General features: G+C 37.2%; 1 protein-coding gene across 42 annotated transcripts in view; it reads right to left on the bottom strand.

Annotated features, from left to right (window-relative positions):
- Positions 1–18,801, bottom strand: part of LOC141288866 (protocadherin gamma-A11-like) — a 143,947-nt gene that overhangs the window by 8,030 nt on the left and 117,116 nt on the right. For 20 of the 42 annotated variants that reach the window (XM_073821048.1, XM_073821067.1, XM_073821080.1 and 17 more), the window contains exons 2-3: positions 3,575–3,633; positions 1,035–1,088 (exon numbers count right to left, since the gene is read on the bottom strand). In XM_073821048.1, coding sequence (XP_073677149.1) covers positions 1,035–1,088; positions 3,575–3,633 — 113 coding nt within the window. Of the gene's footprint in view, positions 1–1,034; positions 1,089–3,574; positions 3,634–12,837; positions 15,497–18,801 lie in introns of those variants that run through there. The other 22 variants (XM_073821063.1, XM_073821078.1, XM_073821077.1 and 19 more) reach the window with 3 other exon arrangements.

Here is an 18,801-nt window from a genome sequence, read left to right as displayed (position 1 = left end):
GACAGTAGACATCAAACTGTCTTGAGACATTCGGACCACTAGTTCAGATCCTTAACCACTTGTAGATGGGTGACTTTGTTTCATCAGTAGAGCACAAACAAAGATTTTTAACTCAAACCGTTGCAGTCTGTCAGTCATATAATGGCAATTTAACGCGTCATGCGAAAGCTGTTGTGAACATGCTTAATACAGTTGAATGTTGTGGTGGATCAGAGGTAAATAATGATATAAATACTGTTCAGTTTCTTGCACAGACTGATCGTTTTGTGGCTTAACACCTCAATGTATCGTCATGAGCCGCAGGATTTAATTTGGTTTTGTCTCTGTATGTTTTTATTACTCTCAAAGATTTGGTGCCCATTGACTGCCATTATATGACTGACAGACTGCAACAGTTTGAGTTAAAAATCTTTGTTTGTTTACTGAAGAAACTAAGTCACCAACATCTTGGATGCCCTGGGGTAAGCAGATAAACATCCAATTTAAATTTTTGGATGAACTATCACTTTAACTATTGCCACAGAACAATGCAAACCGGGTTAACCCGCCATATCCTGGCACAACACTTTGAGACGACAGACAAGAGCTCCTGCTCAGATAAGACGCCTTATTTCTCCACAATCAGCATCTCATCACACTTGCAGGAAATCAGACTTCCTGTGGTCAGCATTATCACATCCTGTGGTCAGATAATCACTTCCAGGTTGTACGAGTTGTCCAAAACCGTGAGTTATGCTCCATGGTGTCATTGTTTGTAGCTATTCATTCATACAACCCCTTACAAATGTTTACACAAAGGAAATTACGTCATCATTTGTTGTGCAATTCCCTTCACGGATCCAAAACCGTGGGATGCACTGCAACAAGGCCTGAAGCTACTCATACACTAATGTACACAACTCTACACACAGTTTTCTATTCTATTCTATGAGCAGAGCAGCCCCTGAGGGCTCCAGCAAAACTATTGGACACTAATGCAGCACCTATTGTCTCAAATGAGGAACCTCATGGGGACACTAGCTACACTTCAATACCTTAGCCTGCTCGGTGGCGTCCATCTTACATTTGTAGACTGGAACTTGAAGGAACTGAAAAAAAGATTGATATTCACTATGGTATTTTGGTACCCTGGAAATCCAGAGGTCTCACGAGAGCACAATTTGAATTGTCTCTGCAAGACACTCTGGCATCGAGCTATGATGCACGTTACTGCATTACGTAAGCAGTTTTGGGAACCAATCAAATTGGTGTATCTGATGTAGGCGGGCCAGAGGCGAGCTAAGCTGATGCCGACAGCAGTGCGATGTCCGGAATCATTTAGTAAACATTGAGAGATGGCTAGATGAACACCAGTTGTTTGAAACGGCTTTGGCCGCTACAATGAACGAGTTAGACTTGGCTTTTCATATAAAAGAGGAACAGAAAACCGCGCTCGAATCGTTCCTTTGCAAGAAGGACGTTTTTGCTGTTTTGCCGACTGGATACGGCAAGAGTTTAATCTATCAGTTAGCTCCGCTGGTAGCTACTGTAAGCGTATGGGGCTTAGTGAAAACTTAGTGATTGGTCGTGGCGTTATCCAATTGGGTGCAGTGAGAGTTTCAAATGCATGCTTGGTGCCGCCCCTCAAATTAGGCCCTTTTCATTGCTCGATGCCAGACCCTTAATCTTAATAGATTAGGCTCTGGATTTTTTCCAGGCTAGTATTTTGGTAGAAACTAAGGTAAATAAGTTTAAAACTGAAGCACCGTGTTGATTTAGTACTGTATCACTGAGATACTATTATAGTTTTCTATCATCACTAATTTTAGTGTGTCAGGCTAAATAAAAATGCATTGTTGCCTTGATAACTAGCTAAAATCAGTTATTTTGTATTAGTTTTTGTGTTTATATATATATATATATATATATATATATACAAAGATATTTTACATAAAAGATGTTTCCATACTGTACACAAGAGAAAATAATAGTTGAATTTATAAAAAAGACTCTGTTCAAAAGTTTACATACTTGATTCTTAATACTTTGTTGTTACCTGAATGATTCTCAGCTGTTTTCTTGTGTAGTGATAGTTGTTCATCAGTATGCCCTGTTTGACCGAAACAGTTAAAATACCTGCAGTTTTATCAGAAAAATCCTTCAGGTCCCACAAATTCTTTGGGTTTTAAGTATATTTGTGTATTTGAACCCTTTCCAACAATCCATCTTTTCATACTGAGGACAACTGAGGGACTTGCAACTATTACAGATGGATAAAATTCAGGATAAATTTAACTTATTTTGTCTTCTGGGAAACATGTAAGTAACTTCTGTTGTTTCTGAAGGCCAGTACTAAATGAAAAAAAAAATTATATTTGGGCAAAATAAGAAAAATCTTAATTCTCTTCAAAAGTTTTCACCCCTGGCTCTTAATGCATCATGTTTCCTTCTGAAGCATCAGTGAGCATTTGAACCTTCTGCAATACTTGCATATGAGTCCCTCAGTTGTCCTTAGGGTGAAAAGATGAATCCCAAAACCATACAGTCATTGTTGGAAAGGGTTGAAAAACACAAAAATGCTGAAAAAAAAAGAACTTAATGGATGCGAAGGATTTTTTCTGAAGAATAGCAGGCATTTTAACTGTTCAGGACAAGCATAAACATTCAGGTGACAACACAGTATTAAGTATCAAGTGTATGTAAACTTTTGAACAGGGTAATTTTTGTAAATTGAAACTGAAAAAAAATCTTTTACAATATAACAACCGTCCTTACAACACACGCGGATCTTTGAAGCCTGCTGCTATACATGTACCACTGCCAATTTAAACTAAACAAAAAGATTTAATTTCTTCCAAATGGCTTCTTTCAAACTGGGTCCTGTCAGCCTGGAATGTGTTGTGTAACGTGTGTTATGGAAACCGATGCACTGTGAACACTGGCACACGAGAGACTCTGTACCCTATTGGATGCCTGTGATCAACCCCTCCCCCTAAAGAGCATCTGATTGGATGATTCGTTGTCAATCACACTGAAATAGTCAAAGCTCTTTGGCATCTTAATAGTTCCAATCAGTTTCAGCACAATGCATGACTATAACAGGCATTAGCATGGCAATAAACCTCACTGTCCCCCTCTTTTACTCTTTCTGGCCTCTCTCTCTCTTTCTCTTGGCAGACTGAAGTGTTGGGGGTGGAGGGGAAAGCGCATGAAAAACAGCAGCCATTTTGTTAAGAGGAGAAGAACATTAAGATTCAGCACAGCTACTTTCTTTCTCTTCTTGTTTCTCTTTCTCTTTCAAAGTGCACTATACATGTTATATATGCGGAATAAGCAGTACTAGCTTGAACACACCCTATATTTCTTATACACAAGCAAATCTGCATGCAAATTCATGTCTGTATGTCTTCTATTACTCTTTACACACATATATAGCACCTCAGTGTGTTCTAACCATTTATTCAATGCAAATGTTTTTGCTCTCAAAAGAGGTGACTTTCTGCCTTTACATAATGCAAATCTTTGTGAACGTGTGTGTGTGTTTGTGTGTGTGTGTGTGTGTGTGTGTGTGTGTGTGTGTGTGTGTGTTACTCACCCGCTGGGCCCGGGCCTCTGGTTCTGGGTGAAACGCCAGTCAGCACTGGGTGGTTTTTGCTGTAAAGAGACAAAAGGAAAGCATGAGTAATGAAAAGAAAAAAGTACAGCACTATTCATTTGCAAGTCTATTTGTGTGACCTTGCTGTTGCCATAGGGACAGAGAAGTGATGTAAGTGCATATCCTGTATGCTGTGTTGGCCGTCAGTGTGACCTTGAGGACACTGCATGTGACCAAACCACGAGAACAAGAGACTTGTTCACTATATTACATAGTGCCAAAGGAAACATGACTATGATAAAATCTAAATGAATGTCAGAAGCAGCTTTGACAAATGACTTCTAGAAAGGTTTCATTTGAAACGGATGGATGCTCAATAAGTTACGGTTATACACACACAGAGCAATTAATAATGATAGTGCGTCTAAAACGCAGCTGGGATGAGCAGGAATTCAAGCGTTTTAGTCTGAACACTCTCTCTCTCTCTCTCTCTGAGAGAGAGTCCAGGATTGTTCCAGTGAGTGAGAAACAAGCTCTGTGACTAATTGGGCCAAAGACAGAACGACCATTGTGATTCCAACCTCAGGACAGCAAAACTCACACACTGCATATTATCTCTTTAAAATGTCACGAACCCCAGAATAAAAATACTTATATGATTAAAAAAACACCACGATAAAAGCCTTTTCTCTTTTAGAACTTTGAATTCTTTTTAATCTGCATTTTCTTATTGTGCAGTGAAATGGAGAATTGCCAAATTATTCAAGACCAAATTAACAAACAAAGAGAAAAAGCAACAGTCAGAGCCAAACAAAGAGAGAAACTAAAGAGTTACTGAAATTCACATGAAATAGCATTTAAAACCTATTTAGTTCCATATTCTCACATATTTCAATAAGACAAAAAGGCAGGAAACACAAATAATACACACGCAGACACACAGCAAATATTTGCATCAAAAGCAACACCCACAAACTCCTTTTCTCATAGAGGTTATTCAGGTTAATCTAGGTAATACATTCATAATAATAAGAAGTATCCAATTTACACAACTTGTTCATTTTATACACTGTTTGGGGCCAATTTTGGTCCCAAAGAATAACCAAGTTAACCAATAAACACACAATCATCAGTGTTGGGGAGGAAGTAGTTGTACTGGAGTTACATAATTTAATTACAAAATTAATGTAACTGAAAAAAAGTGTAATTAATTTACACAATTGCACAAACTGAAAATGTTAATGATTACTAAGGGGCTTAAATCTAAAAACTTAATTATTATTTACTATTTCTTGTTAGGGCCCAAACACGGGTGGTGCTATTGGAATTGCTCTGTTTATTATGAATTTAAATCTGTGTTCAACCTTAGAACGTAAAAAGTAAAACAAAGTAAAAGAGGTGTTTTTTTTTTGTTTGATTGCTTCTAATGTCCTCATTTGTAAGTCGCTTTTGATAAAAGCATCTGCTATATGACACAATGTAAATGTAAATGTAGAAAAAGTAATCAAATGTAATCAGTTGCATTACTTTAATAAAGTAATTGAAATAGTTACACTACTTATTATATTTTAAACAGGGTAAGTTGTAATCTGTAACCTATTATATTTCTAACGTGACCTTCCCAACACTGACGTAAACCTAATAACTACTAACCTACTAATCTAAACCCAAAAGTGTTTAGCTTTTTTTTTTTGTAAACATTCCTAAAATTGTGTCTGATTTAGAATATCTACCCCTGGTTTCACTAACAAGGACTAAAATGCATATTCTCAGACTAAAATGCATATTTTAGCAATCTCAACTGAAAATAACTGACATACCTTAAAATATGTAAATAAATAAATAAATAAATAAATAAATAAATAAATAAATAGTCTCAAGATGCACACCAGTAATGTTTTTTCTAAAGCATTTTTATGAAAGCTTCTAAATTATTCTAATGCCTAGTCCTGGCTTAAACTAAGCTCTGTCTGTGAAACTGGGCCCTAATCTAATAACTACTAACCGAAACTCGAGCTGTATGCAAAAACTTTTAGCATTTTTAGGAAAACAAAAAACAATTATTTACTTATTTTGGGGTCAAATGAAAAATAAATACATATACATATATATAGTTTCTCTTCAAAGTACAGCCAGGTAAACCTAAAAACACACAGTCATAAACACCCAAACTACAAGACTAACCTAAACCGACCAGGTTTCACAAACAAGGCTTAAAGCTAGTCCCAGACTGATATGCATATTTTAGCCATCTCAACCGAAAATAACTTATCTGAAAATATCAGGTCAGGCTCAGGATGCACTCCAGTAATGTTTTTTTCTAAGGCATGTTTATGAAAGCTTCTAAAATATTCTAATTTAACGAACACCTAGTCCTGGCTTAAGATAAGCTTTGTCTGTGAAACTGGGCCCTAATCTACTACTACTAACCAAAACCCGATCTGTATATATGCAAAAACTTTTTGAATTTTTAGGGGGGGGAAATACAATTATTTACTTATTTTGGGGGCAAATAAAAAAAGAAAAGAAAAGTCTTCAAAGTATAACCAAGTAAACCTATAAACACAATCATAAACACACTAACTACAAGACTAATCTAAACCAACCAGGTTTCACAAACAAGGCTTAAAGCTAGTCAAAGACTAAAATGCATATTTTAGCCATCTCAACCGAAAATAACTTGCACTGGCATAAATATGGTATCTTTATGAAAGCTTCTAAAATATTCTAATTTAACTAACGCCTAGTTATGGCTTAAGATAAGATCTGTCTGTGAAACTGGACCCTAATCTAACAAATACTAACCAAAACTTGATCTGTATGCAAAAACTTTTAGCATTTTTAGAGAGAGTGAAGAAAAATATATATATAGTAAATATATAGTTTCTCTTCAAAGTATAGCCAGGTAAACCTATAAACACAATCATAAACACACTAACTAAAAGACTAACCTAAACCGACCAGGTTTCACAAACGAGGCTTAAAGCTAGTCAAAGACTAAAATGCATATTTTTGCCATCTCAACCAAAAATATAATATTAAAATATGTCAGTAGCATTTTTTTTGTCTCAGGATGCACTCCAGTAATGTTTTTTTTTTTTTTCTGAGGCATTTTTATGAAAGCTTCTAAAATGTTCTAATTTAACTAATGCCTAGTCCTGGTTTAAGCTAAACTCTGTTTGTGAAAATTTATTGTTAGTAAAACTTGGGGTCACAATAAGCAAGCTAATCTAAATATAAATGGATTTTAATCTATGTATTTTTGCACATTTTCCGCAAGCGCCGGTTTTGAAGAGTAAGGGAACCCCGAAGTATGATGTAAGAGGGAACCTGTGATGAATCAATCATCAAATAAACCAAAAAAAGTAAATGAATCATCAGGTGCCATGTTCAATACAGCAGCATCTTAGAGAACTCTAATCAGCAGAAGAACAGCAGAAGTTTAACATCATTAACAATGGCCCTATATTTTTTAACTAATGTGGTTCAAACGATGGAGACGTTGTTTCCACAACAATGCATCGTCGAGTTACGTCATTGTATGGGAAACACACCCCTGTATGAGAAAATGTTTAAAAGTATTTAGGGTTTTTTGCCTTAATTAGATGACATCTATGAACAATTTTGTTTACGAAGTATAGCCAAATAGCCAAGGAAATCCATAAGCACAATCCTAAAGCTCACAAACAGAGCACAGGTGACTCTGACCTGAACACAAACACGCCTCGCTCTGCACAAAGAACATTATACACCAAACCACATCAGATTCATCAGAACAATCACAACATTAGTCACATTCAGGGTCAGAGTCTTTCAGACAGGAATGATTTCTGCATATCCTCATGTGTACAAAACACTCATTCGGCAAGGACACAAACAGTTCCGAGCGAGTGAGCATGAAGGATACATCCGCCTGCAGGAATGTCAGAAAATAAAGCCAAATTGTTCATAATGAGGTATCTGTCTTTCTTATGCGCATGTAATATATGTCACATACAGTTTTTAAAACAGTAAGCAGTTGAAACAATTAGCTTTTCAAACAGTATTCACCATTGCCACAGTGATCTGAATGAGGTCACACAACTTGACCTTGCCACATTAACTCAAGGTCACAGTCGCAGGTGGGAAGTGTCCCTCATATAATTATATTTACATAATGAATATTTATACAAATAACACACAATAGATGTGTCACGCTCCCAAACACACACACACACACACACACACACACACACACACACACACACACACACACACACCAAATACGCCTAAAGGACTGTGTGACATCTGTAAACACACACTAATGCTTTGCACACATGCTAAAGCAGGATGAAGCACACCTACTGTATGTATAAAAATACACATACTTGAACTATTGCAAAATGTGCGTGTATCAAATCAGTCATGCTAAAACTTGAGCAACAATAACAAAAGTATATTAAAAAGACTTAATTCTGATTGAATGAGCCACATTTAAATCCACTGGATTGTAACAAATTTACACATTCTGCTTACAGATACTAAACTATATTACCCTACTTGGATGAATGATATACTCTTATAATAACTATAATTCATAACCCTTCAGTCTTAATCTTTAAAAAGCTTTACATCTGGCACACACACATTAACCAGGAGCATCTGGGTCGGTATATCAACTCTGAAAGATCCTGTGAATGAACAAACTAGATTTATATAAGACATCCGTCCTCACAGATCACATGGAAAACATCTGTATGTGACATATATCCTGACCACACAATAGAAACACACGCTGAACAGGAAGATACCTGATTCCGATGTATTTTTCTTTGTATAACTTATAAACAAATTGCAGGTTGCCCTCTGTATAAACTATACACATTATCACTAGAAACAAAAGGGTGGATGCATTTGACAGAGTTAATTAATGACTTAATGTGGGCACTTTTGACTTGAACCATCTAGCAACCGCACAGCAAAACGGTAGAACCACTTAGTCCAACCAACCACAGTCTGATTGTACTGATCAGGAAGGGTCAAAGCTAAACAAAATAAAAGTAGGACACTACAAGAGCTTCAGAGAAAAGCAATGGCAACATGATCATCGCAGTCAAATGGGTTAATCTGAAAACATGGACAAATTTGGCAGAAAGTCATAAAATATGTTTACTGTCATAACATGGCAGCAGAAAGTCAACAAATCCAGAAAGTAACAAATCTTTAGACCGCACAAAGTGTTTTGGTCAGTGGTAGTTTGGAGCCTTTCCAACTGATTTGGCTCATAAAACTGTCTGCCATGTTTTAAACTGGGGGTTTAACATAAACACTGGCCTATATACAAATGAATTTCACATGAATATGTCCAGACCACATTACACTTTCAAACCAAGAGGTAAAGATGAAGAATTATTTGTACATATTTCCTACAAAATTGTCATTACTGTCATTTGTGACCCAGGACCACAAAACCAGTCATAAGGGTCAATCTGAAAAAGCTGACAAAACAAAATTGTTAGGATTTGACAATATTTGGCCGAGATACAACTATTTGAAAATCTGGAATCTGCATTTAAAGCTGTCCAAATGAAATTACTAGCAATGCATATTACTAATCAAAAATTAAGTTTTGATATATTTACGGCAGGAAATTTACTAAATATCTTAATGGAACATAATCTTCACTTAATATCCTTTTGGCATAAAATAATTAGTGATTAATAAAATAAAATGAGTGATTATTCTCATTAAATTCATAATCAATATTTAAAAAAAATAAAATTTAATGTATATTTTTTGCACTACAACAATGAGAACTGGAAGTGAAAATGAAATCAATTTTGGTAAAAATTTCAATTTATAATAAAAATAAAAACCTGTAAAGATAAAGATAAAATATGATATATAGATATAACTATTTAGGAACATTTAACATTTTTATGAATTCAAATTACTGTAACTTGAAATGCCTTATGAGCTGAGTTGATTTATTATTCTTATTAGATTATTATTCAATATTTTTTTCATTTAAAATTTAATGTATTTTTGGGTGTTAAAACTAATGAAAATTAGATGTAGACTTTTTAAGGGATAGTTAACCCAAAAATTAAATTACTGTGACTGAATACTTACCCTCATATCGTTCCAAACCCGTAAGACCACAAATTAAGATATGTTTGATGAAATCAGGGAGCTCTCTGAACCTCCATAGACAGCAAGGGTCCTACCACGTTCAAGGTCCAGAAAGGTACATCGACAAAATAGTCAAGGTGACATCAGTGGTTCAACTGTAATTTTATGAAGCTACAAGAACACGTTTTGTATGTAAAAAAATAAATAAATAAATAAAACCTGAAATAATGACTTTATTCAACAAATCTTCTTCGCCAAGTCACCCTCTGCTTTCATTTTGAAGAGTACAATGACGTCAGCAGCATCACGCGCATGCGTTGCGGAGGAGAAGAATCGTTGAATAAAGTCAATATTTTAGTTTTTTGCAAGCAAAAAGTATTCTCATAAATTCATAAAATTATGGTTGAACCACTGAAGTCACGTGGACCATTTTGTCGAAGTTCTTGGTACCTTTCTGGACCCTGAACCTGATAGGATCCTTGCCATCTATGGAGGGTCAGAGACCTCTCGATTTCATCAGAAATATCTTAATTTGTGTTCTAAAAATGAACGAAAGTGGAACAACATGAGGGTGAGTAATTAATAACAGAATTTTTATTTTTGGGCAAACTATCCCTTTAAACTCAATATAATTTAGACCTCTTTTGACAGACTATGTGAGATTCACCATTAAAAATGTTGGATAGAAAGATGATAAAAGGTAAGTGAACTTTAAATTATGCTTTTGACAGGGTCAAACAGAAAAGGTAAGAAACCATGAAGAATAACTAATCCAAGATTATCAAAATCATACTTGTAGGTCCAGAATCTGCTATGGACCAAGAGGACCACACACACACACACACACACACACACACACACACACACACACACACACACACACACACACACACACACACAACCCTCTCTCTGTCCTCAGGTCCATTAGTGATTCTTCCATCCCTATCGAAACTCACAAGCCTGCCTCATTTCTCTCTCTCTCTCTCTCTCTCTCTCTCTCACACACACACACACACACACACACACACACACAGAGAGCACGTGTCATGATAGCAGAGCCAGCTGGCAGCCCAGTGACCCGAATGATAGAACGACTCTCAAGAGACTTAGAGAAGTGACATTAGGTCCCAAAAGGAAAGAATGGGAGAAAGAAAGAGGAAAACCTCCATTTCTCAGGCTCAACCCCCTACAGACATAAACACAAGAGATTATGAAGGAATTCTATTTCAACAAACAGCAAACTCATATAACACTTCACCAAGACTCCACACATAACCGCTTCACATGCCACAGAAACTTGCAATTCTAAACTAATAATTCCCCACACAAGAGTTCATGTAAATGAGAATTGACTCACGGTTACCGTGGAGATTTATTATGGGATATCCCAGATGTGACACACAGAGTAGGTCACATGACTTAGACGTGTGGAATCAATAACATAAGTTCAGCACAACAGGAAGTCAGGGGTCAATGCATGACCTCTGGAATCCTGTTATTCTGCCACCTCTTTCTTTCACTACCTACTTCCTATTTCTCTCTCTCCCTCTCTCTCTCTCTCTTTCCATCCGTCATATTCCCGCCTTTTCCTTCCCCCATCCAAATCCTCATTTCTGTCTGTCGGTCTGTTCCTCTTCCTGTCCATCTGTTATCCATGTCTCTTTCAACCTCGCTTTAGAGTTTCTGTTCATATGTTCCATCTAAACCAGTGCACTGCAAAACTGTATCTTGTTTTTCCAGTTTAAAAGACTTTGTCATGTTTACTTTTGTATAATAAACAATTTTGGTGTCTCCACTTCAATGTAAAATCTGGGCCTTGTGGCAAAAACAGTTGAGGACCACTAATCTAAATGTTTTTTCTCTCTGACAGCCATGTTTCCAACTCTAAAATCCCAAAGTTCATGTTATTCCAATACGCTCTATAAGCCTCTTTCCTCAGTGTGTCTTAATTTTCTCCTCCCTTCTTGTCTGACACCATCCAGACTCTGCTAAATGCTTTTCTTTTTGTTCCTAATTTATCTGCAACCTTTTCCTTTGTGATCCCACATATTCTTCCTTTGTTCTTCCTCCCTCTTCCTGTTTAGTCACAGGACTCACACCCTGCCAGTCTGTTGCTGCTTTTGGAAGCCAGTTACTAAATCATAAAAATGGCACTATGACGTACACTTGAAGCATATTTAACAAATTACCCAGCTGCTTCATATGAAACAAACTATGCTCATAAAACATCAACCAACTCAGAGAAAACACAAAAGAGGCTTCAACATGAGTAATAACCAGCTCTGAGGCTAAAACCTTAGCTGATATTTTTTTTTCACCTATACTACCAGTCAAAAGATTGGATTTTTAAAATGTTTTAAGATCTATCTTTTCTGCTCACCAAGGCTGTATTTATCTGATCAAAACATCTGTAAAAACTGTAATATTGTGAAATATCATTATAATTTAAAATTACTGTTGTCTATTTGAATACATTTTAAAATGTACTCCAGTCCTCAGTGACAAATGATCCTTTAGAAATCATTCTAATATGATGATTTGCTGCACAAGAAACATTTCATATTATTATCAACGTTGAAAATAGTGCTGCTTAATAGTTTTGTGGAAACCATACTACCCTACCATTTAAGTGTTTTGGGTAATTAAGAAAAAAAAATCAATACTTTTAATCAGCAGGGATGTAATAAATTGATGAAAGGGACAAAAGAGACATTTCTAATGTGACAAACATCAATAAACACCTTTTGAAGTTTCTTTTCAACAAAGATTCTAAAAAAAATGTCCACAAAAAAATTCAGCAGCAGCAAAAAACGGTTTTCAACTTTAATAATAGGAACAATTATTTAGATTTAAGCTCCACCAGCAACTTGATATTAATAAAGCACCAAATCAACATATTAGAATGATTTCTAAAAAAATCATGAGACACAGAAGACTGAAGTAATGATGCTAAAAAATTCAGCTTTGCATCCAATGAAAAAATTATATTTCAAAAGAAAGAAGTAAAATAAATGAAATAGAAAATCAGCTCATGAGCAAATGATGAGCAAAAAGACAAAATCTTATCCAAACTTTTGAGTGGTAGTGAAAAAATCCATTGGTGACTCAACAGTGAAGAATCTGATTGGCTGTGGGGATGAGTATTTTCTCACCTCATTTGCTGAGTTCATTAAGTGCTTCCTAGTCAAAGTCATGTTTAGTGTGTTGTTATGACTCAACATGGGAGTCTTGACAAACACAAAGTCACTCCTGCTGGAGAGCGTTGAGTAGCACGGCCTGTAGGTCCTTGTGTGAGGTTCCTGAGGCCCTCCGACCACCTCCATATATCTAATGGGGCCATCAGTGTTAAGCTGGAGGTGAAGGTCCTTATGGGTTCTCTGCTGGTAGGAGTGCCTGGAACGGTAGCCCGTTCTAGAATAGCAGCACATCGAACCACCCTTGTGCCTGATGCATCGTACCAAGAGCACCACCATGGTCAACAGCGACACCAACGACACGCAACCCAATGAGATGATGAGGTACAGAGTGACGTCTGTCATTCCCGTCGCCTTGTGTGGTGTTATACGGAAGTCTGTAGATTTGTCTGGGCTTTTTTCTTCTATGGTAACTGTAACTGAAACGCTAGTGGACAAAGCAGGCTGGCCGTTGTCTCGCACAACCACTATGAAGTTATAAGCTGGGTGGGTTTTACCACCCTGTTCGTCGTCCATGAGTTTTTGTGCGGTACGCAGTTCGCCTGTGTGTGGTTCAATGTGAAAAAGTGATGAATCGTCTCCTGGAGTGATGCTGTAGAAAAGCCAAGCATTGTGGCCACTGTCAGGGTCAACAGCGACGATCTTGTTGACCCGATGGCCGACAGGTGCACCGTGTGGAACGGTCAGCTGGAGCCCTTCATCTTCAGAGTGGGTTGGGTAAAGGATGACGGGTGGGTTGTCATTCTGGTCAACCACAAAAACATGCACTGTGACGTTAGACACCTGTGGAGGTGCTCCAGCATCACGCACCTGCACTTCGATCTTGAACGCGTTCATTTGCTCGTAATCCAAAGAGCGCATGGTGAAGATGTTCCCGTTTTCTGGGTTGATGTAGACGTATGAGGAAATGGGGCTGCCATGGATGGTGGTTGGCAGAATGGAGTATGACAATCGCGCATTGTCTCCGACATCCGGGTCGGATGCCAAAACGGTTACTATCGGAGTACCAGGAGCGTTATTTTCAGCTACATCCACTGAGTAGGAGTTCTGTGAGAACACTGGAGCATTATCATTCACATCTGATAAACGGACCGCAAAAGTCTTCTGAGAGGAAAGCGGAGGCGATCCAGAGTCAGTCGCAGTGACAACAACAGTGTACTCATCAATGACTTCTCTGTCTAGACGACCGTCGGTCACAAGTGTGTAGTGTTCTCCAAAGGCTGACTTTAGTTTAAACGGAAGCCCTGGAGATACTCTAAGTGTGACTTTTCCGTTATCCCCAGAATCTAAGTCTTTCGCACTGATTAACGCAATAACAGTGCCTGTTTCAGCATCCTCCTGGATGGGGCTGGTTAGTGAGGTTAGTGTCACCTCAGGAGTGTTATCGTTCACATCGATTATTTCCACTTTAATGTTGCATGAGCCCTCCATGGCGGGAGAGCCTCCGTCCCTGGCTTGAACTGTGATGTCATACACATTGGCTTCCTCATAATCCACATCCCCCACAACATGGATTTCCCCTGATTTAGAATCAACACTGAACATTTTCAGTATTCTCTCTGGTGTATATTTACTGAATAAGTAAGATATTTTCCCGTTTATCCCAGAGTCCACATCAGTGGCATTCAGTTTAGTCACAAGCGTCCCTGGAGGAGAGTTTTCCAAAAGACTAACCCTTTTAACCGGCTCATCAAACACCGGCGCGTTGTCATTCACGTCCAGAATCTTAATAAGCAGGAGGGTGGTCCCAGATTTCTCCGGCTGTCCTCCATCCACGGCCGTGAGCAAGAGGCGAAACGCGGCCTGCGCCTCCCGGTCCACAGCCTTTTCCAGGACGAGCTCTGGAAACTTACTGCCGTCGGTTTTAGTCTCCACGTTTAAAACAAAATAGTCGCTGCTGGAGAGGCTGTACGTGCGTAGGGAGTTAATGCCCACATCGGGATCGCGTGCGCTCTCCAGACGGAACCGCGTTCCCGGAGCGGCCGCCTCGGAAATCTCTAGTGATGCATTCACGTTTGGAAACTGCGGCGCGTTGTCGTTTACATCATCAATTTGAACAAGAACTCTGTGTATTTCTAAAGGGTTCTGAAGAAGGATTTGAATGGGCATAGAGCAAGTCGAACTTAAAGCGCAAATGCGCTCCCTATCTATAGTCTCTCTAATAACTAAGACACCGTTAGGATTTACCTCGAAATATTGCGCGTTAGATCCTGACACGACTTGTAGGTTTCTCTCATTAATCCTCATCGTGCTGAGACCCAAATCCCTTGCTATATTCCCAACGACAGATCCCGGTTTCTGTTCCTCCGGTACCGAATAACGGAGCTCACCAGACGCGATTGAGAGGTGCATGAGGTAGAGCGCGAGGCAGAGCACGGGCCACGAGCGTCTCCTCTCCATTATGTGCGATCCGGGGAGGGGAAAAGTTTCAACTTTTTCGTTTTACAGAATCCATATTCCCATTAAAGCGGCGCTACGATGTCGCGCGTAACGCAATCCGATTCGAGCGAGGTGAAGCAAAAAAGTTTAACATAATTCATGACGGCTAAAAGCCTTTCGGGAAATCACAAGAGAGGAAAAAACAGTCCTCCATCCAGCTCTTCTCCAAAACTCCCTGAATTAGCTGCGCCTCCGCTGCGCAACAGGGCGGAGACTGAGTCACAAAGAGGTCCGTCCTTTTGCACACACATACACACAGAACTGGAGAGACACCCACACACTTCTCCAAGCGCTTGGAGAAACTTTCACAGCTCAGGTCGACCTGTTTCCAGCACACATGCCAGTGTTCCCATGTGGTTTAAAATATTTACGAGACGAGATAAAGAACATTAGAGACTCAAAGGAACGCTGCCAATTTGTGAACACGGCCACAGACCACAAAACCATTGAAAACTATTACTGACAACTCTGGCAATGATGCATTTCAAGGTAATACATATGCAGTTAATATTTTTTCTAATGATAAAACACTGACAAGAAATGATACGAGGGCGATTTAATACACACCGTCTATATTATCTAAAACAATATTTTACATGTCAAAAGAGGATTACAATGACACGCCACTAGACGGCGCAGTTTTCCCTCTTTGTTATCTCATAACATTTAAATAGTTTAAATAGTGACCAAAAGGTCCTAAATAGTGCTTTTATTGCACGACAGATTAGGATTTAAATACATATTCCTAGACTTAAAAAGTAAACAATTTCAATAATTTAAAATATGCTCACAGGCTTTAAGACCTTGAGACCATACTACAGACTACTTATCTGACAGATTAGTTATCTACTACAGATTAAGACCATACTACAGATTTCTTATCTGTCAAAGATTATATAATTACAGTTGATCAAACACTAAGTTTAGTGATATAGGTACTATTTATCACTGACAGAAAAAATGACCTGGACAAAAACAGTCTGTGGTGCTGCTGGGTAGTACAAGAAAGCAAAACCAGTGAATCCTTTGACACAGAAACAAATCTGTCTATATTTTATAAGAAACAAAAGCACTACAACTACCCAACAAGTATTCAGATACCTTTAAACTGCTGTTTCCTGTCTAAAGGAGTTATTCAGAACAATGTATGTCTTTCTCTTTCCCTATATAAAAAATATAAAACATTATTTTACCTTTAAAGATACAACACATCTGTTTTTTTAATTCTCTTCTGCTCACCAAGCCTGCATTTTGTGTTTGATATATGATCCAAAATACAGCAAAAGCAGTAGTATTGTTGTAATATATTTCTACTATTTAAAATAACTGCTTTCTATTTGAATATATTTTAAAATGTATTTATTCCTATGATGTAAAGATGAATTTTCAGCATCATTACTCCAGTCTTCAGTGTCACACAATCCTTCAGAAATCTTCAGAATATACTGATTTGCTGTTTAAGAAACATTTATTATTATGATCATCAATATTTAAAACAGTTGAGTTTTTGATGAATACAAAGATCCAAAGATCAGCATTTATCTGAAATAAAAAGCTAATAATAATAAAAATTTGCATTTTTGAGCAGCAAATCAGAATATTATAATGAATTAGGAAGGATCATGTGACTGAAGTAATAATTCTACACAATCAGCTTTAAAATCACAGGAATAAATTACATTTTAAAATATATTCAAATAGAAAACAGTTATTTTAAATAGTAAATGAATAGTTAAATAGTATTTCAGAATGTTAGTGTATTTGCTGTACTTTGGATCAAATAAAGGCAGGCTTGGTGAGCAGAAGACACGTCTTTTAAAAACATTACAAATCTTACTGTTTAAAAACTTTTGACTGGTAGACAATAATAGCAACAAAAACTTAAATGGCATAACAACAACAATAATAATAATTATAATAATAAACAATATTTTTATACACCATATTTTTACATTCACATAGTTTCTGTATATTTAAATAAAATATATCATATAAGTGCCTTATAGAAAAATGTTGCTATTGGTATTTATAATTATATAAAATTATATTTATTTTATTATATTTATATTTATCTTCTTTAATACTTATAAATATTGCATTGTCACTATAAAGATATAGAAAAGAGAGTAGTTATAAGTTTTGCATTATATAAGTCTATTTTAGAATTATACAGATCACACAAGTGTAACAACATTTTAATTTCTTGTTGATTTGTTGCTTTTTGTGTAATTTAAAATGTGATTCGTTAAAGATATAAAAACTGTTTAGAAGTTGGGTGTATAAATATACTGTTTAATAAAATATCTAGCATTTCTCAATAATCATTATTATTATTTTGCCATTCTGTAATTTCTATAAATATAATGCTGTAAATCACTGATGCCACCTGGTACGAATAAATCTTTATTTGTCCACAAATGATAGGTTTGTAGCCCTCTTAAGAATGTATGTTAAATTATAACCATGTGATTGACAGCTGCACGTGTGTTTGTGTTATCTTTACCGCCGCCCTGTGGTAAGTTTCATGAACTGCAGTTCTGCGAACACGTGTTCAAATGCAGGAGGGGAAGAGCGAGCGGAAACAGAGAAGGCAACAACCGCATATACAGATTCATGTATAAAGGAAACAAAAACAGTACAAGCTTATTTTAACCTAAAAACGATAGATAATTACTCGAAAGAAACATAGGCTAAAACTTTTTTTAAAGCAAGCTGGAGGGCTAAGAGACAACGGACCTCAAATGTTGCTATTAGACGCTGAGAAGGAGGGTGATGCAAGAGCCCGTTTCAGCACTACAGCGGCGGACAGCGACACTCAGCTGAACGCCTGCTGCTGCAAGCACCCAACCGAACACACACACACACACACACACACACACACACACACACACACACACACACACACACACACACACACACACACACACACACACACACACACACACACACACACACACACACACACACACACACAGGCTCCATCTGTAATCCAATCAGCTCCCAGTAAACCAGTCAGCAACCTTTTCATACAATGAAATGAACCTCGATCCAAACAACTATACAGTAGATTGGTATCACAAAAAGGTGCATTACACCGCAGCCTCAGTCAAACTACAATAATGCTTAAAATCTTAAAGATGCCATACATTTTCAAAAGTTTAACCAATTTCAGATAGGCTGGTCCCCTTTTTTTTAAATACAACAGTACAGTATATAAAAACACCAGATCAAACACACTCAGAAAAAATTGTACAAATGAATATACAGTCAAACCAAAATTTATTTAGACACATTGAGCCTTTCTCACATTATCACAGTTTATTCGCTATAGTTTAGAAAATGGTAATAAAATATGACAAGAACTTCAATCAATACTTTGTTGACCACTTATCAAGCAATGCTTAATTTTGTGGTCTGTGGTGTAAAAAGGTCACATTATCAGTTAAAGAAAAACACTAAAGCAAAACATGGCCAGGTCAAAGT

The sequence above is a fragment of the Garra rufa genome, chromosome 16 (genome assembly GCF_049309525.1).
Source record: "Garra rufa chromosome 16, GarRuf1.0, whole genome shotgun sequence".
Taxonomy (NCBI): domain Eukaryota; kingdom Metazoa; phylum Chordata; class Actinopteri; order Cypriniformes; family Cyprinidae; genus Garra; species Garra rufa.
The sequence above is the reverse complement of the archived record's forward strand: the minus strand, read 5'-3'. Positions and strand labels throughout refer to the sequence as shown.